The following is a 23374-nucleotide window of genomic DNA, read 5'->3' on the forward strand; positions in this document are numbered from 1 at the left end:
TTCTGCCTCCAGGCTACAACTGAAAGAAAATTAAAATTAAAAAAGAAAGAAAGAAAAGAAAGCCTGGGGCGCCATCTATGGTTGAAAATAGGAATTGAACCCAACTAGCTGCAACACCCAACCAGAAGCAAGTACCAGTATTTCTAACCTGAGTCATCGTAATTTTTGTCACAGCCTTCATGATACCATATTATATACTAATATTTTTCTTTCAACAACTCATTTTGTATAAATAACTTCATTCAACTTTAATCATTACTATAAATGGAAAACTAACACTTGCCCCTCAAAAGAATAAAACTGAAATAAACAATAAAATAAAACAATGCAAGATCTGCTAGGAAGTGGTGCTTGTGAAAGCTCAGGCTTGAGTTCAATGTTAGCGCTGAAGATGAACAAAGGAGCCCAACTGGAGGCTGAGTCATCCCTCCAGCTTGGGGGCGACCCTGTTCTGGAGTTCCTCTTCTGAGGAAAGGCAGCCTTCCCACGTTCCCACCTCCCTTGGCCAGGTGGCGGAAGGAAAGTTTGGAAGCCACAGGAAGTAGAAAATAAGCTCTTGTATTGCAGCACATTCCATCACAGCCCGAGTGCGTCAGTGCTGAATGCCCGGTGGCAGCACCCAGAGCTCACAAGGGTGTGACTGGTGCTCTGCTTGGCGGCACGTCTGGCTTCAGGGCAGAAGTCCTCCGCAGGCCTGAGTATCCCCGCGCCTGTCTTCCAGCTCTGGCCTGGCGGGCTGCTCTTGGATCTGCAGCTGCTGAGCCATCCAGCTGGTCACTGGGAGCCGCCACTCCCCCCAGCGCTGGGTTGTGTGTCTCATCCTCTGGAGCCCAGCTCGCTGCTACAGCTGCATGGCCTCCTGCTCCACTGACTGCTCTGAGGGCACCAGGTACTTCTCCTGGAGGCCCAGGGTGCTGATGGGGGGGCTTGTCAAGGCTGACAGCACAGGCAAGGATGGGGAACTGGTCTGGGCAGGATCTGATCTCTGTGATGCCTGCCTCCCAACTCTGTCTGGCAGGTTTCTCCCATCCTGTTCCCTTCCTCATAATTATAGCTTCAGGCCAAGGGGACCAACTGCTCTGAGAAGTCCCCTGAAGAATCTAGACCCACATGCTCCTCTTTGTGCCTTCTCCCCACACTGCTGAGCAGCAGAGAACTGGAGCGCGCCAACCTTCCGGCTCTGTGTTGTGGCACATGCTCTGGAGCCATGCCCCTCAAACATGGCACAGCCCTCAGCTCCCATCCCTGCTACCCATCTGAAAAACCTGCCCGCTCCTCTTCCTTTTCTTGCCCCAGTGAACACAACCACCCCTGAAAAGTCGAAGTGTTAATCGCTTATCGTGTCTGACTGTGACCCCATGGACCACAAACCATCAGGCTTCTGTGTCCAGTGAATTCTCCAGGCAAGGATACTGGAGTGGGTAGCCATGCCCCTCCAGGAGTGGGAGGTTTTCCCCATCCAGGGATCAAACCTGCATTGCAGGCACATCCTTTGCCATGCAAGCCACCAGGGAAGCCCTACAACCACCCCTACACCTGGGAGCCTAACTTCTGCTCCACCTTCCTCCATCCTAGAGCCACCTGGTCACCAGCTCTGGTTGTCTAGCGCCTTCGTATTCTTCCCAGGCCAAACCCTTTTCTCTATTCTCACTACTACTCTCTACTCCGTTTTCTACTCACTACTTTTCTACTCTCACTCCGTTCTCACCTGGAGACTAAAAACGCTCCTGCTCCCAATCACATTCATTAAATGTACTTTCTGTACTTAGCAAGTGAAGTTGCTCAGTTGTGTCCAACTCCTTGCGACCCCATGGACTGTAGCCTACCAGGCTCCTCTGTCCATGGGATTTTCCAGGCAAGAATACTGGAGTGGGTTGCCATTTCCTTCTCCAGGGGATCTTCCCAACCCAGGAACTGAACCCAGGCCTCCCTCATTGCAGGCAGATGCTTTAACCTCTGAGCCATCAGTGCTTTTCAAAAATGGACATCTGATCACATCACACTCAGCTCATCGGTAGGATGCTGGTTCCCACTGGCCACCCACAGACCGAAGTCCACACTCCTCCACTGCCCACCTCCCTTGACCGCTGCATCTCCCCTTCTCCTTCACATTCAAGACACCAGGCAAACTGAAGCCCTTGTGTCTCTCCCACGTGACCAGTGCCTTTCAGGGCTGGGCCTCTGTATTTGTTGCTCCTTCTGATCAGTGTCCTACTTTATCCTCAGGTACAAACAACCCTGAAGCCTTCCAAGGGACCAGCCACCAGGGAGCCCACTGGTCAAAAGGAATCCAGTCATCTGTAAGGGCAGACGTGGCCACTCCTCAGCCCCGGCCTCCTGCTCTTGGCCATGGTGGACGCTAGTGAGGAAGGATACGAGGAGAAGTGGAAGTCAGCTCCCATGGCGGCAGACATCATGGCCTCCAGGCTCCGCTGCTCCTGGACCCCAAAGCAGTAGCCGTTGGCTTTATCCACAGCCTGCAGCACCCGTTGGATACTCTCCTTGTCCTGAGCAGGGAGGAGAGAAACAGAGGTATGTGGAACTGAGGTTGTACCAAACCAACTGCATTCTCCAAATATGCTCCCTCCATCTTGCCTCGTGAAGCCTCTAGTCCATGCAGCGTCCTTGGCCTGGAATATATCTACAGTGTCGCCAGAGGCCCGACTACACCCCTTCTTTCCTGACTACCAACTCACCCAAATTAGAACAGATAAGCTCCTCCATGCACACTCACCATCCCCTGGGTTATCCCCACTGTAGCTATGAGCCTACCATCTTACTATTAACAAGTTAGTAACTCCCCCACTGGACTGTGCACCCCTTGAGGTCAGGAAGTTGTTTGCCCAGGTATCCCCAATGCCTGGCATAGCACTTAGCTCACAGCAGGCACCCAGTAAATACGCATGTAACTTATTTGTTCCTCCATATAAAACTGGTAAGGATGGTCCCTACATCACATGATGGGAAAGAGATCAAAACACAGTCCTCGGCACACACACAATGTCTAACACAGAAAGCCTTCAACAAGTTGTAAATTGTACGATTAGTATTATAGGGTTCACCTCCTGATTTTCTCCTCTAGGAGAAAAGTGTGGCATTGAACAGAAGAGACAAGTTCTTTTAAGTCCACCCACAGCAGAAAGGAATCTAACACGCACCTTTTCCTCCCAGGTTCCCTTTGCAGGGTACAAGGTGAGAGGCACAAGGGTTGGGTACTATTTTGCAAAGTCAACAGACAGTTGCCCATCTGGAAAAAGCCTGAAAGACTTGTCTCAGGCCTTGGTCAAGCCCCTTGCTGGGGACTTTCTGAACTTATCCATTTTCACACAGAGGAGGTAACATAAGTGGAGAGAACCCAGCAAAACAGAACAGATAGGGCCAAAGTCTGGTCCACCCTCTTGACTGGAATCCTGCCTCCCACTGGTCTCAAAACCAATGAGACTAAATGATAGCTGAACCCAGGACAAAGACAACTGTTTGAGGCCTCAAAGCTTCCTATAGCCTTGGTTTGGAAGTGCAGCCCCAGGCACTTCAGAGCCAATAGCCAAGGGAGGAGTCGTTCTAGTGCCTAGTACAAGCACCCTCGGAGAGACTGTGGGTTGGGTTCTAGAGTATTCCAATAAAGCAAATCCCATGATCAAGTGAGTCACGTGAATATTTCGGTTTCCCAGTGCATATAAAAGTCGTGTTTATGCTATACTGTAGTCTACTAAGTGTACAATTATGTCTAAAAAAAATACCTTAATCAAAAAGTACTTTATTGCTAAAAAATGCTAACTACCATCTGAGCCTTCAGTGAGTCATCATCTTTTTGCCAGTTGAGGGTCTTGCCTCCATGTTGAAGGCTGCTGACTGATCAGGGTGGTGGTGGCTGAAGGCTGAGATGGTTGTGGCAGTTTCTTAAAATAAGACAACAGTGAAGTGTGCAGCACCAACGGACTCTTCTTTTTAGGAACCATTTCCTTGGAGCATGCAGTGCTGTTTGACAGCGTTTAATAGCATGACAGAACTTCTTTCAAACTTGGAGGCAGTCCTCTGAAACACTGCTGCTACTGTATCAACTGAGTTCATGTGAGATTCTAAATCCTTTGTTGCCATTTCATCCTTCACAGTATCTTCACCAGTAGTTTCCATCTCGAGAAACCACGTGCTTTGCTCATCTCTGAGAAGGAGCTCATCCATTCGAGTTTTTTCATGAGATTGCAGCAATTCAGTCACAGCTTCAGGCTCTTCGAATTCTAGTTCTCTTGCCATTTCTACCAATCTGCAATTACTTCGTCCACAGAAGTTTTGAACCCCTCAGAGTCACCCACAAGGGCTGGAATCAACGTCTTCCAAACTCCTGTTCATGTTGATATTTTGACCTGTTCCCATGAATCACAGATGTTCTTAATGACATCTAGAATGGGGATCCTTTCCAGAAGATTTTCAATTTACTTTGCCCAGAACCATGAGCGTAATCACCATCTATGGCAGCTATACCCTTCAGAAATGTATTTCTTAAGTACTAAGACTTAAAAGTCAAAGTGACTCCTTGATCCACAGGCTGCAGAATGGATACTGTGTTGGCAGGCATGAAAACTTCTCCATCACGGCCCCTGGGTGAATAGGTGTCTTGTCAATGAGCAGCAATATTATGAAAAGTATCTTTTTTTCTGAGTAGTAGGTCTCAATAGCGGGCTTAAAATATTTAGTAAAACATATATACAGATGTGCCGTGTATCCAGGCTTTGTTGTTCCATTTATAAAGCATAGACAAAGTAGATTTAACAGAATTCTGAAGGGCCCTAGGATTTTCAGAATGGTAAATGAGCTCTGGCTTCAACTTAAAGTCACGAGATGCATTAGTCCCTAACAAGAGTGAGCCTGTCCCTTGAAGCCAGGCACTGACTCCTCTCTAGCTACAAAGTCCTAGATAACATCTTCCAGTATAAGGCTGTTTCGTCTACACCGAGCATCTGTTGAGTGACGTCACCTTCATTAATTATCTTAGCGAGATTTTCTGGATAATTTGCTGCAGCTTCTCCTTAGCACTTGCTGCTTTACTTACACTTTCATGTTACTGGGATGGCTTCCTTCCTTAAACCTCAGGAACCAACCTCTGCAAGTTTCAAACTTTTCTTCTGTAGCTTCCTCACCTCTCAGCCTTCAAAGAACTGGAAGGAGTTAGGTAGGGCCTTGCTCTGGATTGGGCTTTGGCTTAAGGAAATGCTAAGGCTGGTTTGATCTATTCAGACCTCTAAAACTTTCTCCATATCAGCTTTCTGATATGCTTCTTCATATCAGCTTTCTGATATGCTGAAAGATTTCCGTTGTGCTTTCTTACCACTCCTGTGCTCACTGAAGCAGCACTTCTGATTTCCTTCATGAATTTTTCCTTTGCATTTACAACGTAGCAAACCGTTTGGCACCAGAGGCCTAGCTTTCGGCCTTTCTTAGCTTTTCGACATGGCTTCCTCACTGATTTTAAGTATTTCTAGCTTTTAAAGTGAGAGACGTGAAGCTTTTCCTTTCACTTGAACACAGAAGCCAGTGTAGGGTTATTAACTGGCCTAATTTCCACACTGCTGTGTTTTAGGGAATAAGGCGGCCCAAGGAGAGGGAGCGAGATGAGTGAACAGCCAGTCAGCGAAGCTGTCAAAATACGTGTCAAAATCCACACGCCATCTGTGGATTAAGTTCACTGTCTTATATGGGTGTAGTTGATGGTGCCCCAAAAGACTGTAGAGAGTAACATTAGAGATCACTGATGACAGATCATCATAACAAATATAATAATAATAATTAAAAAGCTTAAAATATTGTGAGAATCATCACAGTGTGACATAGAGACATAAAGTGAGCAAATGCTGTTGGAACATACACTTGTTGAATGCAGGGGTGCCACCTGCAATTCGTTAAAAAAAAGAAAAAAGCAGTAGCTGTGAAGTACAGTAAAGCGAAGTGCAAAAAAACTGAGACGTCCTTAGGGACTTCTCTGTCCGTCCAGCAGTCAGCACTCTGAGCTTTCACTGTCCAAGGCCCAGGTTCAGTCCCTGGTTGGGGATTCCACAAGCTGCACAGCATGTCCAAAAAAAAAGAGAGAGAGAAAGAAGAAAAAAGAAAAAAGTATGCTTGTACCTGGATATTGAGAGGGATGAAGGAGACTAGGCTGTAGTCTTCAATGAGCTGCACCAGTTTCTCGTTGAGCTGCCGGTAGTGGCGGAAGAAAGGATCCGAAGCAAGATGGTCCAGCAGGTAGGAGAGGTCCAGCACCTCTGTGTAGTAGTCCAGGTTGAAGGCTAAGAAGAGAAACTGGTTAGCACAGGGAACCCTATTCAATATCCTGTGATAAAGATAAACCACAATGGAAAAGAATACAAAAAAGAATATATATATATATGTATAACGGAATCACTTTGTTAACAAAACACTGTAAGTCCATCATATTTCAATTAAAACAGAAGGAAGAGAAGAGAAACTGGTATTAGGAGCAGCTGGCATCAGGCGAAAGACCTGAGAACAGGGAATGTATTTTTTTCTTTCTTCCTTTACCTTCATTCACTCACTCGTTCATTCATTCATTCAACAAATATTTGTTGAGGCAGCGAAATGAACTTACTAAGAAGAAAACAACCGATTTCACTTGTTGGCGCTGCCATTTACTAGCTCCATGGGCAGTTACCCACCTCATGAGGCTACTGTGAGGATTAACTGCCATAAACCTCAGTGCCTGGTTCAGAGAAGTGCCTGATCAATGGTAATAAGACTGAACATGTACCAATAAAACTGCCTGGTCCCTGCCTCACAAGGCTCATAGCCAGGCAGTGCCCCCAGGACCAGGCGCACACACACTCTAAGTCATCTATCTAGCAAGCTGGCCTCTTGGGAAAATGACTTTCCCTTTCTGGGCCACTTCCTTCTTAGCATAAAATGAGAAGATCAGAATAGATGACTCAGAGGTCCCTGAACTCAGTTCTATGAATACAAACTTCCTCTTAAGAGAAGGAAAGTGGGCCTTCCCATATTATCCATTTCTGCCTGGAAGACTCAGGCAGCTGAGAACTCAGCAGATCTGTCCTAAAGTCAGTTGAGGGAATCTGCCTGTCGGGACCAACTGACTCACACCCTGAGCTCTGCTTTCTGTATTCTTACCAGCCCTGATTAGAAACTGACACCCCTGTGCCTGCAAGGAAGAACATGTGGGCATTCCAACAAACTTCTTGGATTGCCTGACAGGTATGCTTCTCGCTGAGGATGGAGAAACTGCAGCCAGGTACACTGGCACTTAGGTTTCCTCTCAGCTGACATGCTAGCTGAGTGACTGACCTTGGGCTACTCATGTAACTTCTCTGGGTCTCAACTGCCTGATCTGGTGTGCACCTCAATCTCTTGTGAGGATGACTGGCAAGACTCAAAGCTAGAAATGCAGAGGACAAACATGTGGCCGTCTGGAATGAAGGCTGTGAAGTGGGGAGAGAGGCTTGGAAGGACATAAATCTGTACACAGATAAAATGGGGTGTCTGGGCTTGCCAGGAGATGGACCAAGACTCTGGGCTGAGGTGGCCCCTCCAAGGTGCTGACATCCTTCCGTGTCCCAACTGGCAGCCAGTCACCCTCCCTGGACAAGGCCCCAAAACTTCACTCTCCCCACAACCTCCTTTCAGCTGTTCTTCTCTCCGTTCCTTTGTGGCTGAAGATGGTATTTAGAGACTGATGCTGCAGTCAGCAGAGCACTAATTTTGCAGGAGAAAAACGCTGGCTGTTAGAACCGTAGGCAACACCCCTGCCTCGTGCCAGCCTGCTTCTCCTTTTGTTGTTCCCACCTTTATCCGTCCACTGGTTCAGTCAGAAATGTGAGAGCCATTCTTAATTCTTCTATGTCCAATCCACCAGCAAATCCTATTTCCTGAGTTAAGTTTTGTATCTATCTCCTTCTCTTCATTCCCACTAACCACCGCCTGGGTTGCTGCAAAAACCTCCTATAGGCTCTGTTTTCATTCTTGCCTCTTTCAATTCACAAAGCAGCCAAAAGGGCCTTTTCAGTTCATGGTTTCTCCTGCTTCATATTCATCAATGGCTTTCCTTTTTAGCCCCTGGCCACCCCTCTGACCTTGCTTCGTCCTATCACTCTCTGAGCTACAACTGGGCTCCCCCACTCCCCACCCCTTTTCCCTTGAACACAAAAAGCTCTTTCCCTAAGGGCCTTTACCGTTACTGGATCCCCTGTTTAGGACACTTCTGCCTTGACTGGCTTTTTTTTTTTTTTACTACTCAGCTCAAATGGCAGTTTACACCCTCCTTCTCATTCACTCATTATCCATCATTTTCTTCTAATTCCTTCATAATACATATCAGCATCTGTAGCTCTCTTGTCCCCAAAACCCAGAATAGTATCTGGCACAGAGGGGCACAAAATAAATGGGCAGGGGTCAGATCTGCTGTGGCTACTATCACCAGGCCATACAGGGTCCCTGGAAGCGGCTTCCTTCAGCAGAGATTTCTGCATCACTCCAGCCTAGCTGTTGCCCTGGGCTGCCAGAACGGGATCTCTTACCCAGCTTCCCATAGTGTTCGATGAGGTCCATCTTGGAGAGGAGGTTGACGTGGGGCAGCTCCACATGCAGCATGGTGGCCAGGGAAGTACACAGTACCGAAATGAACTTGGCAGGGTCTGTGCAATAGTGAGAATCCACCAGGTGAACAGCAGTCAGCTGGGAAGGGAGGAAGGGAAAGGCATGAGAGTGGCCTGGGGAGGCAGGGAACATTAGGGCCTCTGTCCCTCTCATCAGACTGGGGACTTCTGAGGGCAAAGGGCAAGTCTTCCCATTAGTCTCTTCCTCCTTCTGTTTCATTCTAACAGCCACTGCTAACCCTTATTCCAGGAGAGGTGAAACACTTTTTCCTACAAGATGCCTTGCACTGAGCCTCCCAGTGGGCACTGCATCTGACTCCACTGTTTCACTTTCTTTTGCCTACCAAGTCACAACAACAATCATCACGCCACTTTTCACTTAACCCCTTCAAATTCCCAATAATCCCAAATTGGGTAGTGACACATCCATTTTACAGATGAGAAAACAGGTTCAGAAAGATTAAACTGACTTGCCCAGGACCACATTGTGGTCCAGTGGCAAAGTGGAGTCAGTGGCAAAGCCAGAATTCGAACTCACACCTGTTTTACTTCAAAGCGTCTGGGCCCCCTACCTCACTGAGGGACATGGAGGCGTGGCATCTGTCCTCCTCCCTGTCTCAGTTCTTCCATCTGCAAAATAGGCCCGCCAGACCCCAGACGCACCCTAAGGTCCCACTGCGTCATCTGGGAGAAGATGCTGCGCAAGGCTCCGTGGTGCGTGCAGAGTTCCACTTGGCCAGGGCAGTCGAAAAGGAAGTAGTGGCCACGCAGGGGGTCGAGCTTGGCACGCAGCCAGTCCAGGTTGGCCTCCAGGTACTCCATGCAGTAGAGCAGGCCGCCGTTGGGGCCCAGCTGCAGCGCGTCCATCACGTCGCCCAGCCCCACCAGCTCGCCCACGTCCACGGCGCACTCGTACGGCAGCCCCTCGTTGGCTGGGTCCAGGTTCACCACCGCCACGCGCCGGCCCAGCGCACGCAGGAACTCGCTCATGCCCAGGCAGTATGTGGTCTTCCCCGAGCCCGGCGGGCCGATCACCGCCTGCCCAAACGCTGTGGTCGGAGCGGCTCCCGCCATGGGCGGCCGGCACACGGCTCCGTGCGGAGCAGCTGAGCGCGGCAGGGGAAGGAGGCGGGAGCCACACTGGAGACGAGCTCTGAGGGCAACGACGGGATCCCTCAACGTGCGCTTCGCCCCGGGCTGGCTGCGATGCCCGGGGCTCGCCTGAGGAAGAAGACGGAACCCGCGCGCTGTGAGGGGATCAGAAGGCCAGGTACTGACGGGACCTGCATCCGACTTCCGGATGGCGTCGGGAAAGCCCGGCCCGGAGAGGAAGTCCCGCCCTCACCATGACGACACAGCTTGGCGCCGCGAGCTGTGGCGCCCCAAGCGGTGACGCTAGGGCGTGGGGCCGACTTGGGGGCCCTGCAGGGACCTTTCCAGGGGTTTCCCCACCTTACTCCTGGCCCAAATCCGAAGAGAAAGAGAAATTCGGTAGTTAACTTTTTAATTCTCCCGTTAGGTCACAGACCCGGCACATCTGCGGCAGGTTGTCCGCTGCCCCGTCTCAGCCAGTGAAGGGTAGACACTGGAGCCCGCCCCAAGACTGTCTCTTAGGAGCACGAGCCCTCTCCTCTTCCGTGTCCTTAACCCGCCTCTTTCTGGGCTTCATGGTAACCTCCTCCCAGGAAGGTTTTGCTGATAACCTCAGTCAGTCCAGCTTTTCAAGGGGCTGGGGGAGGCAACAGAAGCAAGCCCAAAAAATAGGGACTAGAGTTAGAAGACCAAGGAGGAGGAGTCATTAATTCCTTTCATTAAAGGGAAGTATATAACGGGGGCTTTTTGTAAAAATGTCCCTGAGGTAGACAACCAGAAGGCAAGTTCTGAACAAAGCATTCTGAACAACCGTGCAGACTGCTGCTCCCAGAGTTCTCTCTGCCTTCAGTGGAAGATAAGGCTGGGCACAGGCTGCCACTGTGCAGTTATGAGTGATCCTGATTAAGGGGGAGTCCTTGAACCTGCCACTCAGGCTCTGAGAGGCTGTTCAAGGCACAGCTGGAACTCCTCACAAAAGCCATGTCGGTGCGAAACTTCATGCTGGTGGGTGGCTGGCGGCGGAGCAGCGACTCTCCTTGGTCCTGGGGTAGGGGTGCATCATAGATGGTGGAGATGAGCCCCAAGCCAGTTCCACGGGGCCTCTTCGGTTGCCCAAATGGCTGGAGCTTCTCTCCATGGTACCTGAAACCAAAAAAAGGGCTTTCAGTGAGAGGGCTGCTCTCTTACCCCAGTAAAGGGGCTGGGAAAGAACAGGGTAATAGCTACTATGTATTTTCAGCTCAGTTGCTCAGTTGTGTCCTACTCTGTGCCCCATGGACTGCAGCATGCCAGGCTTCGCTGTCCATCACCAAAAATATCTGGTTTGTCCCAAAGACAGAGCATTGAAATCTCCAGCCCCCTCATCTTATCTGTTGATGGTGCCAGCAACCAGGGGCCTCACATACTGCTTTCATTTTAAATAGTACACAAAATTCAGAACAACTGTTACCACTTTGTGACTTACAGTCACTCCCTAAGAGCAATCATCAAGTGCAAATTCCTCAGACTTGAGGGAATGACTCCCTCAGGAGATTAATCATCCTTAATCAAGCTTGAGGACCCAGTCTTGAAAAAACTAGTGCCAGCTCTACTTTTTCCTTCTAATTCTGCTTTAAAGTTCAATCCCTGGGGGGTCTCTAGCACTCAACCCCGAACCAGAGGGAAGGGGGAACCAGGGTACAGCTGAAAGGCTCACTTAGCCTCCCAGGGAAATCCCTCAGCCATGCTCACCCCAGTCCACGCTTGCATCTGGGGTGCTGGCCATCATTATCCAGGGCGTCAGGAACACCTGAGCACTGGCTGCCCAGGCCCTGGCCCTCAGCCCAGCCCTGCCGTTCCAGCACCTTCCGCCCAATGCCCTGCAGAGGAAAGAGAGAAGACTCAAGACATGGGGCTCCTGTCGGGGCAGGGGAGGGAATGGGGGTAAAGAAAGGAAAGAAAGAGGTCAGTGGGCTGGGCACAATGCTCACCTTGGTATGGCGCTCGAAGGTGCCCACCTGGTGTCTGATCACAGAGCCGGCCTCCTGGCCATCACGGAGCCTCCGTTCCAGACGCATTTGGACAGAGTCTCGGGCGTCTTTGTCTCCACTATCTGAGGAAGCAGAGCCCAGTTTGTGGAAGGGTCTCTCTCAGCAGAAGTAGGGCAAATCAGGTTTCTAGGCCCTCCTCACAAGATTTACATATTCATCTTTATAGCGTGTCATTACTGTATTTCTCTCATTAGACTGGGAGCTCGCCAAGAGTAAGAACCATGGCTGTGCCATTTTACAGATGAGGAAAAACTGTGGTGCATAAAAGTCACAGAGCCAAAAAATGAGAGATGGAATTAGGACCCAGGTCTTCACCTCCCACTCTGTAAATCACCCTAGGTCTTTTTTTTTTTTTTTTTTGGCCACATCGCACAGCATGTGGGATCTTAGTTCTTCAACCAGGTATGGAACCCAAGCCCTCTGCACTAGAAACTTGGGAGTTTTAACCACTTGACACCTGGGAGGTCTCAACCCTAGGTGATTCTTGACTCCAGAATCTAAATTCTTAACCAGAGCCTGAACTCCTGATCCTCCCACTCTACTCAGGCCTGCCCATCAGAATCAGACCTCCCTGAGGGCTATGCCCACATGTCCTTCCTCCACACAGAAAGGAAAAAGACACTGCCCACAACCAGCACTTAATGCACTCAACTAATGATCTTTTTAAGAGACTCGTGCCCTGTCTCAGACTCTGCTAAGCAGGTCTGGTAAAGTGTCACTGCGTGGCCAGGGCACCATTCCATCTCCGAGTACTGCAAGCCCAGGCCCAGTACCTGCGTCGTAGTACACACTCATGTCCACATCCCAGTCATCAGCTGTCTGTTCATCAAAGTCTGCAGAGAGAAAAACATCAAGCAGAGTGAATCAAGGACTCTCAGTTCTATCAAGAGTTAAATCTAGACTCAGACATACATTCTAGAACTTGGAGTGTATATTCAAATCTCTCCTCTGGGAGGGTCACTCAGAATTGGGAAGAGGGCATTTTCTCTCCACTCCCCTAACCCACCACCCCTAGAAAGGATGGCTGGTCTCTCAAATACAACAATGTAAGCCTCTTTCCTAGCCCACTAGTCGGGCTCACCGCCAGGGAACCCACCGCGTGGAGCAGAGCGCCCTGAGCGAATGCAGCAGGGACCACCCCTGCCCTTGCCTGGTGCTAGCATTACCTCCTTCCTCCTCCTGCCAGAACTGGGCGTCGGTATAAAACACCAGGCCGGAGCCGCCCTTCTCCCACTTGAGCTCAATCTCCTCCTCAAAGAGCCACTCAGAGGTCCGCTCCTGCCCCGTCACGTCCTCATGCAGTGCCTCGTGCCGCTCCCACTCCTCACCCCGGTCATCATCCTGGGAGAAGGTGGAGAGAGGAGACCTGCCTGTCCAGCTTCCTGACCTGAGGCCCACAAGTAGGCAGCTCACTGCACAGAAGGTCCTAGAGATGGGACCTCAGCACTATTCCTCCCAACTTCTCAGAGAAGCAGCAGGTTTTTGGCCCCTGAGGCCTGACCTGACATCTCTCCACGCCCTGAGTGTTTCTCAACATACTTGGCCACTTCCCCTACTAGTCTTTTTTTTCTTTTAAAGTTGCACCACACAGCAGGTGGGGATCTTAGTTCCCTGACCAGGGACTGAACCCGTGTCCCCTGCGTTGGAAGCACTTCCCAGGCGTCCAATCGTAACCATGGACCTCCAGGAAGTCCCAAGCCTGACTCACTCTTATCGTTGCACTTTTGGTCACGTCACTCTCCCAGCCTCTCTGCCCTGCTCTCCCACCACCACCTCTTCTATACTTGGTTAAATCCTCCTCATTCTTCAAGTGCTAGAGCTCACATGAAGTCCCCCACGCTGAGGCCCACAGCACTCTCACTGGTCTTCTCAGTGTTACCTCTCAGTGAACTTCTCAGTGTTAATCAATATACACTGTTTATGCCTTTCTACATTATGTCACAAAGGAAGAAGGGACAAGAACTAATACCTACTGTCTACTGTGTCAGGCCCTTCACATACCTTAGCTCCTTTAATCACCCCAACAACTCTGAATAAGTACCATTATTCCCATTCTACAGATAAGGAAACTTTGATTTAGTGAAGCAAAGTAATTTACCCAAGATGGTACACCAAGAGAGGGGCAGCACCAGCCTGCAAACCCATTCTATACCATGTACCCTTTGCAGATACTTGTTCTTCCTCTTCAGGGAGACTGAAGGCTCTCTGAGGGAAGGAAATGAGCCTTAGAGGGTCTCTAGAATCCTGTGCTAGCCCCTGTGTTTACAGCTGCTTGACTAGACTTGTGGAATGATAGAATGACTCCTGGCTTAAAATCCTGGGGGCCTCCTGCCCCACTTAAATTCCAGGAGGTCTCAGGAATCACTGCTGCAGAGAAGGTGCTGGAGAAAAGGCATAACAGTACCACACTAAGGATGTGGTCCAGATGTGTTAGTAACTCCGAGTGGGGAGCTTTGAAGACATAGATCAATTGGGTTTTACACAAGGTACGCATTAAAAAAAAAAGTTTCCTAATAAATGGCAACCCACTCCAGTATTCTTGCCTGGAGAATCCCATGGACGGAGGAGCCTGGTGGGCTACAGTCCACGGGGTTGCAAAGAGTCGGACACGACTGAGTGACTTCACTTCACTTCAATAAATAACAAAATCTCCTGATTCAATGGGTGAACAACGAAGTTTGGAGAAAGAGGTAGAAAAATATCTTTCACTGATGACGTTAGATTGGAGGCTAGCGTTCAATCCAGATTCAAGGTCAGAAAACAGGTGACCTCTCAACAACGTGATGAAAGCACACAGAGGTTAGCCAAGGAGGGAAGGGGACTGGGTTCACATCCGAGCTCTGCCTCTACTTCCCTAGATGATCGTAACTCTTAGTAGATTTCATCAATGAAAGAGACCCTCCTCACATTTCTTCCGAAGCAATGAAAAGAAGACGCCTTTGAGAATCTTTGGATAAAAGCTCTGGTCCCTTTTCCCAAAGAAACATATACCTGCACAAGCAAATGCAGTTTTATATTCAATGTCAGGGAGTTCAAAGTCTTTAGAAGCCTCCTGAGGACCCAGGTTTAGAACTCTCGGAATACACAATTAAAGATTGGCACTAGCCACGCGTTTGCCTCTCTAAGCTGCCAGCAAGGACAAGGTGGCTCTCCGTACTCACGTCATCTGAGTGTGTCTCTTCTTCCTCTTCCTCTTCTTCCTCTGGCTCTTCACGGGAGTTGGATGGTATGTCTGCCAAGCAGCTTCCCTGGGGTATTTCCTCACCCTCGGCTGTGTACACAAACTCTTCTTGCTCCACAGTCTCTGAGTTCTCATAAGTAAAGGGCACATTGCCATAGCGCCGAGAGGAACCTGTCTTGGGGAACTGGAGCTGAAGCTGGGTGATGATCCGAGGGGGTAGGCGGCAGGCCCGGATTAATTCTAAAAAGACCCGAAGGGGAGTGCCAACATTCCCATTGGGCATCAGCACCGGTGGATTCAGCTCTGGCAGCTGCCTCAGGTCAGCCAGTGTGAAGGCTTCACTCTTAGCTTTGTGACTCTGCAGTTCCTTCCGGGTCTTGAAGGGAAAGGAGCCCAAACCTTGGAAAGCAGGGAGAAGAATGGCACTTGAAACCTGAAAGTCTCCAGCCACACGTGAGCCAGAAATTGGACAAGGTTTAAATCCTTTCGCTAATACTATTTCTCCCTTTCAAACTTTTCCAGAGTCCCTTCCTCTGTTTCCTGACCAGAACCACCTAGTAATTTCATGGCATTTCTCATGACCTCGGTAAGCTCACAGGTTTCTTTCAGATCTGGTTCCTGATGACCTTTTGATTCTCAACTGCCACTAACCCTCACCCCATGCACACCCTCATATCATGTGTTCCAATCACATCAAACAATTTAACATGCCCTGAAAGTTTTTGGACTTTCACATCTCTGTATCTTTGTAAATACCATTTACTTTGAATACCATTCTTTCCCACAGACTCCTGTTTACATTTCAAGATCCAGATGAAAAGCCATATTTCCTAATCCTTCTAGGAAATCGGTTTCTCCTCTGTCATCTCACAGCAGAGGGAGATAAAGAGCATAGGCTCTGGAGCAAAATGTCTGATTAACATTGTGACTGTCATCTTGTAACATAACTTTTGCATCCTTCAGTTTCCTCACTTACAAAACAGGTGACAACAGCTCCTGCCTTATAGGATAGTTGTCAAGCGTCAATAAGAAAATGAAAGGCTTAGAACAGTGCCTAATAAGGAAGCAATCAGTAAATGTTAACAATTAGAATGGCATCTCTGTACAATTATCTTCTTATAAATCTGTCTTCCTTTTTGAATTCGAAGCACAGACTGTGTCCGACTGTTTCCTACATACCAGCTAGAGTCACACTCAGTCTATCAATACAGGCTAGATTTGTTGAATGAATACATTTGAGGGCCCTGCACTGTGGTTCCTGTTTCCATATCAAAGTGATTTCCCAAGAAAATGGGAACAGTCCAAATAAAAAACCTTGTCTCTTCATTTGCATCTTGCCAGAGGAGCCTGGCATGCTGCAATCCATCGGATTGCAAAGAGTTGGAGACTGAGCAACAACTACGTCTTGCCAAGAGAGGACTGGGCGGGGGACAACAGAGAAGGGGCATGAAAAACAATACTTGACTTCCTTTTCACCCCTCTATGTCAGTGCAAAATCGAAAGGATCTAGGAATAGACTTAACAAATTGGAAAGATCATCTGAATATGCCTCTGTTTCCCCCCTCTCCCCAAGTTTTTCTACCGTGCAAACTAAGCCTGAAACTTTGTCCACAAATTATCTAAACTCTTGAAGAGCCCTAACGAGGGACCTAACTTATCCTCATCACTCCTCAGGAAAGGTGCCTCTGTTCCAGTGCCTGTAGGCCAAGTCTAGTCTCTTTCCCACGGGTACCTGATGCCTCAGTAGGTAACCGAAGTCTGCGGATGAAACAACGACCAGGTAACCAAGTCCCCTGAGAATCCAGCCACCGGCGGCCCGAGTACATGCGGAGAAACCTCTGGGCTTGAGCGGCCCCCCGTACAGAGACAACACAGCAGCAGGTGCGGGTCCGGGTGGGGTTACAGTCCTGAGTTGAGAGAGCACCGGCATCGTTGAGTGAAGTCTGGGCAAGACCCTGGCGGATAGGAGTTGGGGTAGAGTCGGGACCAGCCTGGGGAGGGGCCCGCTCAGGCCGATGCCGGTAATGGAAACAGAGGAAGCCACAGTCGCGCTGTTCCCGGAACTGGCTAAAGTAGCTCCGAAGCTGGGCTGACCGCAACTCCGAGGGTATACCGCTCACGACTAAATAAACTATCGCCTCCTCTTCTGCCTCGCTGGACACCGCCATCTTGGCTGTCACATGACCGGCTGGAACCAACTCTCGCGAGAACGTCGCGAGCTGGCGCTGAGACGTAGCAATATTGCGTATCCGGTGATGAGTCAGCCGGGATTGTGGCTATGGAACCAAGAGCTGGGAACGTTCGAACGAAGTCGTTCTGTCCTTTTCCCACAGTCAAGTGGTGATAAAAAAAGTCTCCCGAGAAGTGGTGTTACAGCGTTCCTTTACAAGAACGCTGTCGCTGCTAAGGCGCTTCAGTCGTGTCCGACTCTGTGCGACCCCATGGGTAGCAGCCCACCAGGCTCCCCCGTCCCTGGGATTCTCCAGGAAAGAACACTGGAGTGGGTTGCCATTTCCTTCTCCAGTGCATGTCAGTCAGTTCAGTTCAGTCGCTCAGTCGTGTCCGACTCTTTGCGACCCCATGAATCGCAGCACGCCAGGCCTCCCTGTCCATCACCAACTCCCGGAGTTCACTCAGATTCACGCCCCCAATCCCTCCCAGCATCAAAATCTTTTCTAATGAGTCAACTCTTCGCATGAGGTGGCCAGAGTACTGGAGTTTAAGCTTTAGCATCATTCCTTCCAAAGAAATCCCACAGCTGATCTCCTTCAGAATGGACTGGTTGGATCTCCTTGCAGTCCAAGGGACTCTTGAGTCTTTTCCAACACCACAATTCAAAAGCATCAATTCTTCAGCGCTCAGCCTTCTTCACAGTCCAACTCTCACATCCATACATGACTACTGGAAAAACCATAGCCTTGACTAGACGGACCTTAGTCGGCAAAGTAATGTCTCTGTTTTTGAATATGCTATCTAGGTTGGTCATAACTTTCCTTCCAAGGAGTAAGCGTCTTTTAATTTCATGGCTGCAGTCACCATCTGCAGTGATTTTGGAGCCCAGAAAAATAAAGTCTGACGCTGTTTCCATTGTTTCCCCATCCATTTCCCATGAAGTGATGGGACCGGATGCCATGATCTTCGTTTTCTGAATGTTGAGCTTTAAGCCAACTTTTTCACTCTCCTCTTTCACCTTCATCAAGAGGCTTTTTAGTTCCTCTTCACTTTCTGCCAGAAGGGAGGTGTCATCTGCATATCTGAGGTGATTGATATTCCCCGGCAATCTTGATTCCAGCTTGTGTTTCTTCCAGCCCAGCGTTTCTCATGATGTACTCTGCATATAAGTTAAATAAGCTGGGTGACAATATACAGCCTTGAGGTACTCCTTTTCCTATTTGGAACCAGTCTGTTGTTCCATGTCCAGTTCTAACTGTTGCTTCCTGGCCTGCATACAGGTTTCTCAAGAGGTGGGTCAGGTGGTCTGGTATTCCCATCTCTTTCAGAATTTTCCACAATTTATTGTGATCACACAGTCAAAGGCTTTGGCATAGTCAATAAAGCAGAAATAGATGTTTTTCTGGAACTCTCTTGCTTTTTTGATGATCCAGCAGATGTTGGCAATTTGATCTCTGGTTCCTCTGCCTTTTCTAAAACCAGCTTGAACATCAGGAAGTTCATGGTTCACGTATTAGTGAAGATCAAATCAGAAGTCTGAGGGAGGGACAGTGTTTAAGATTTCCCAAACCTAATCGTAATTATCAGTTTAGAGTGTTTTCCGTCGTTAATCCATTCATTCGTCCAAAACGTATTGGTGAACTCCCACATTTAGAATATGATTTGGAAAAAGCATTTAGAAAAAGAATCTGGGGCTTCCCTGGTGGCTCAGTTCCCTGTCATTTTCATGATAATGGGGAGCTGCGAATATGAGAGGGCTTTCTGTTCTTATTTTCATTATTCATCTTTGTACATCTTTCGCATAGTAGATGCTTAGGGAAAGCTGGTTGGTTGTTGGAGGCCTCGCTGCTATTGGAAAGGATCAAGAAATAATCCTTCCCAGGGAGACCTGGGTTTGATCCCTGGGTTGGGAAGATCCCTGGGAGAAGGGAATGGCTACCCACTCCAGTATTGGGCTCCCCTGGTGATTCAGATGGTAAAGAATCTGCCTGCAATGCAGGAGACCTAGGTTCTATCCCTGGGTTGGGAAGATCACCTGGAGGAGGTCATGGCAACCCACTGCAGTACTCTTGCCTGGAGAATCCATCCCATCGCCAGAGAAGCCTGGCGGGCTGCAGTCCATAGGGTCGCACAGAGTCAGACACGACTGAAGCAACTAAAGGCAATCCAATTGAAAAGTGGGCGGGAGACCTTTCACAGAAGAGAAACATCTAATTAATGATCAAAGATGCTCAATTTCATTTCATCAAGGAAATGTAATGAGACCCACTTCATAGCCAGCAGATTGGCAAACATTTTAAAATCCTCAAATCTTCTCTTAAATCCTGAAGATGCAGAGCAACTGGAGCTTCCTTACGCTGTTAGAAGTGTAAACTGGTACCACTGCTTTGGAAAACAGTTTGGCATTACTCTGTAAAAGTGGAACTCCACATATCTTTTGACTCAGAAATTCCACTTCTAGTTATATGTTTTGTTTTTTTTAAATTATTCATTCATTTGGTTGCCCTGGGTCATCACTGCCATGTGCAGTCTGTCTCTGGTTGTGGTGTGCGGGCTTCTCATCACAGTGGCTTTGTTTGTGGAGCACAGGCTCTAGGTGCGTGGGCTTAAGTAGTTGAGTTGCCTGGGCCCAGCTGCTCTGAAGCATGTGGAATCTTCCCAGGCCAGGAGTTAAACCTCTGTCCCCTGCTTTGGCAGGCAGATTCATATGCCCTGTACCACCAGGGAAGTCCTCTAGTTATACATTTTAAAGAAATTCTTGCGTGTGTTTATCAGGAGATGTAGTGACAATGTTGAACCTTGCTCAAGCCCTGTGATCCTGGAAAACAGTGAAAGTTAAGAAACCCCCTCCACCCTTTTGTGTTCTGGAACCAACTTACTGCAAAGAGACAACCTTCCTTTTATGACTTAGATAAAACTCTCGAGTGCCTTCTTGTTTACCTATGGCAAGGCTGGATACAGACTAACAAATTTCAATTCTTTGCCTCATAAATGCTTAGATGAACTGCTTTTCCCCACAGATCAACAAAAACAAAATGCTTGTTAACTATAGTTTAGTTTAGCTTCTCTCCTTCCTCCAGTTCCATGAACTTCGCACTGTGTTCCTCTCCCCCAGCTTGAGCTGCGTGCAATTCCTCCTTAACAGCCCCCTTGCCCCCGAAGAATAGTCTGGGTTCAGAGTAAAGCATTTTCTGACCTACTGTCCCATATGTCATTCCCAGTCATCCCGCTTCGTCATACTAAGTTCCTTCTAGCCTAATTTACTCCTCCCTTGAGAGAGATGAGAATACCAGACCACCTGACCTGCCTCTTGAGAAATCTGTATGCAGGTCAGGAAGCAACAGTTAGAACTGGACATGGAACAACAGACTGGTTCCAAATTGGGAAAGGAGTGTGTCAAGGCTGTATATTGTCACCCTGCTTATTTAACTTATATGCAAAGTGCATCATGAGAAATGCTGGGCTGGAGGAAACACAAGCTGGAATCAAGATTGCCCGGAGAAATACCAATAACCCCAGGAAATAGCAACCTACTCCAGTGTTCTTGCCTGGAGAATCCCAGGGATGGGGGAGCTTGGTGGGCTTCCGTCTATGGGGTCACACAGAGTTGGACACGACTGAAGCAACTTAGCAGCAGCAGCAGCAGCAGTAGTAGCAGCAGCAGATATGCAGATGACACCACCCTTATGGCAGAAAGTGAAGAGGAACTAAAAAGCCTCTTGATGAAAGTGAAAGTGGAGAGTGAAAAAGTTGGCTTAAAGCTCAACATTCAGAAAACGAAGATCGTGGCATCCGGTCCCATCAATTCATGGGAAATAGATGGGAAGCACTGGAAACAGCGTCAGACTTTATTTTTCGGGGCTCCAAAATCACTGCAGATGGTGACTGCAGCCATGAAATTAAAAGACGCTTACTCCTTGGAAGAAAAGTTATGACCAACCTGATAGCATATTCAAAAGCAGGGACATTACTTTGCCGACTAAGGTCCGTCTAGTCAAGGCTATGGTTTTTCCAGTAGTCATGTATGGATGTGACAGTTGGACTGTGAAGAAGGCTGAGCGCTGAAGAATTGATGCTTTTGAACTGTGGTGTTGGAGAAGACTCTTGAGAGTCCCTTGGACTGCAAGGAGATCCAACCAGTCCATTCTGAAGGAGATCAGCTGTGGGATTTCTTTGGAAGGAATGATGCTAAAGCTGAAACTCCAGTACTTTGGCCACCTCATGCGAAGAGTTGACTCATTGGAAAAGATTTTGATGCTGGGAGGAATTGGGGGCAGGAGGAGAAGGGGACGACCGAGGATGAGATGGCTGGATGGCATCACCGACTCGATGGATGTGAATCTGAGTGAACTCCGGGAGTTGGTGGTGAACAGGGAGGCCTGACGTAAAAGGGTCGGACACAACTGAGCGACTGAACTGAACTGATGAAAGACAAACTCTTTGCCTGACCCTTGAGGCACGTGTGGATCTTATGTTAGAGCTTCTCTTTGCAATAGCGTCCCTGCGTCTATTACAGTAGTTCTTTTGCTTCCTTGCAATAACTGTTATAAATAAAATCTCTCCTTCCTTAGTTTCTTCCAGGTTTCTTTTATTTGACAGTATATATGAATTCGTAGCTGCAGTGTTTGTAAGAGCAAAAACTGGCATTTAGTGCTCATAATTTCAGGTGTATGATATTGAATGAAAATAAGTAAGTCAGAAAGCACAGAATATTCCACTTATATAAAGTTCAAAAAGTACAAATCAAAAACATTTTTTAAGGGTACGCATATAAGTATGCTTTAAGATCATGAAGAAAAGAAAGTTTCCTGGTGGCCTGGTAGGTTAGGATTCTGGGCTTTCACTGCCAGGGCCTGAGTTCCATCTGAGATGCTGCAAGCCACATGGTAGGGCCAAAAATTCAATCCTTAGCTAGCTATGTGGCTTTGGGCAAGTTACTTAACTTCTCTGAACCTAAATTTCCTCATCTCCTGGATAGGAAAATTACTACCTCCCCTTGGAGGATTGTGGTGAGAATGTAATGTCATCATGCAAGCCTAGCATAAATGCCTAGCATACAGTGGTGGTGGTGGTTAGTTGCTAAATCGTGTCCTACTCTGGCAACAGCATGGACTGTAGCCCACCAGGCTCCTCTATCCATGGGAGTTCCCAGACAAGAATATCGGATACATTTAGCCCTCCTTAAAAGTTACCTGTTATTTTCATGATAATGGGGAGCTGCAGATATGAGAGGGCTTTCTGTTCTTATTTTCAGTATTCATCTTTGTACGCCTTTCACATAGTAGATGCTTAGGGAAAGCTGGTTGGTTGTTGGAGGACTTGCTGCCTTTGGAAGGGATCAAGAAATGATCCCTCCCAGGGATCCTGCAATGTGGGATAGCTGGGTTTGATCCTTGGGTTGGGAAGATCCCCTGAAGGAGGGTATGGCAACCCACTTCAGTATTGTTGGGATTCCCTGGCAGCTCAGCTGGTAAAGAATCTGCCTGGAATGCAGGATACCCCAGTTTGATTCCTGGGTTGGGAAAATCCGCTGGAGAAGGGATAGGCTGCCCACCCCAGTATTCTTGGGCTTCCCTGGTGGCTCAGCTGGTAAAGAATCCACCTGCAATGCGGGAGATCCCTGGGTTGGAAAGATCCCCTGGAGGAGGGAATGGGCTACCCACTCCAGTATTCTGACCTGGAGAATTCCTTGGACTGTATAGTCCATGGGGTTGCAAAGAGTCAGACATGACTGAACAACTTTCACTTTCTTAGAAAACTAGCATGATCTCCTCAAGTTGAACACTCATTTTGTGACTCCATAATTCCGATTCCTATTATATAGCACCAGTTCTGCAAACATCTGTGTACCAAAACGTGTGCAAGAATAATGCTAGCCGTATTATTTGATGGACCGAATGTTCTTCAGTAGTATAATGGATAAATAAATTGTAGTGTAATGGAATACTTTACAACAATGAAAATGAATAGGTTACTGCTACATAGAGCATAGAATGGCTCTCAGATACAATATCAAGTAAAAGAAGACAAACACAAAAGGGTACATGCTGTACAATTCCATTTATATAAAATTTGGGTTTCCCTGGTGGCCCAGTGGTTAGGAATCCACCTTGCAGTGCAGGGAACACCAGTTTGATCCCTGGTCTGGGAAGATCCCACGTGCCTTGGGGCCGCTAAGCCCATGTACGACAACCACTGAGCCTGAGTGCCACAACTACTGAAGCCTGCACGCCCTAGAGGCTGTGCTCTGCAACAAGAGAAGCTACTGCAATAAGAAGCCTGGG

General features: G+C 48.3%; 2 protein-coding genes across 2 annotated transcripts; both read right to left on the reverse strand.

The window, feature by feature from the left end:
- GPN2 (GPN-loop GTPase 2) lies at nt 223–9978 on the reverse strand. Its single transcript, XM_018056565.1, has 5 exons — nt 9279–9978; nt 8538–8694; nt 6121–6281; nt 2377–2507; nt 223–914 (listed from the first exon to the last, which is right to left on the reverse strand). The coding sequence occupies exons 1-5, from the start codon at nt 9687–9689 to the stop codon at nt 842–844; spliced, it is 933 nt and encodes a 310-aa protein (XP_017912054.1). The 5' UTR covers nt 9690–9978; the 3' UTR covers nt 223–841.
- GPATCH3 (G-patch domain containing 3) lies at nt 10103–17108 on the reverse strand. The gene is made up of 7 exons (XM_005676800.3): nt 16651–17108; nt 14899–15317; nt 12904–13078; nt 12511–12570; nt 11678–11799; nt 11439–11566; nt 10103–10850 (listed from the first exon to the last, which is right to left on the reverse strand). The coding sequence occupies exons 1-7, from the start codon at nt 17084–17086 to the stop codon at nt 10595–10597; spliced, it is 1596 nt and encodes a 531-aa protein (XP_005676857.2). The 5' UTR covers nt 17087–17108; the 3' UTR covers nt 10103–10594.

This window comes from Capra hircus, chromosome 2, assembly GCF_001704415.2.
Source record: "Capra hircus breed San Clemente chromosome 2, ASM170441v1, whole genome shotgun sequence".
In the NCBI taxonomy this organism is placed as follows: domain Eukaryota; kingdom Metazoa; phylum Chordata; class Mammalia; order Artiodactyla; family Bovidae; genus Capra; species Capra hircus.

Excerpts from the sequence above, each read along its gene's own strand:
- GPN2 (XM_018056565.1), bottom strand. The coding sequence starts at position 9,689 with ATGGCGGGAGCCGCTCCGACCACAGCGTTTGGGCAGGCGGTGATCGGC. Across the intron at positions 8,695-9,278 it reads TGACGCAGTGGGACCTTAGG|CTGACTGCTGTTCACCTGGT; the intron begins GTGCGTCTGGGG and ends CTCCCTTCCCAG. Across the intron at positions 6,282-8,537 it reads CGAACACTATGGGAAGCTGG|CCTTCAACCTGGACTACTAC; the intron begins GTAAGAGATCCC and ends TTCTCTTCTTAG.
- GPATCH3 (XM_005676800.3), bottom strand. The coding sequence starts at position 17,086 with ATGGCGGTGTCCAGCGAGGCAGAAGAGGAGGCGATAGTTTATTTAGTC. Across the intron at positions 15,318-16,650 it reads GTTACCTACTGAGGCATCAG|GTTTGGGCTCCTTTCCCTTC; the intron begins GTACCCGTGGGA and ends CTGCTTTCCAAG. Across the intron at positions 12,571-12,903 it reads CTGGCAGGAGGAGGAAGGAG|ACTTTGATGAACAGACAGCT; the intron begins GTAATGCTAGCA and ends TTCTCTCTGCAG.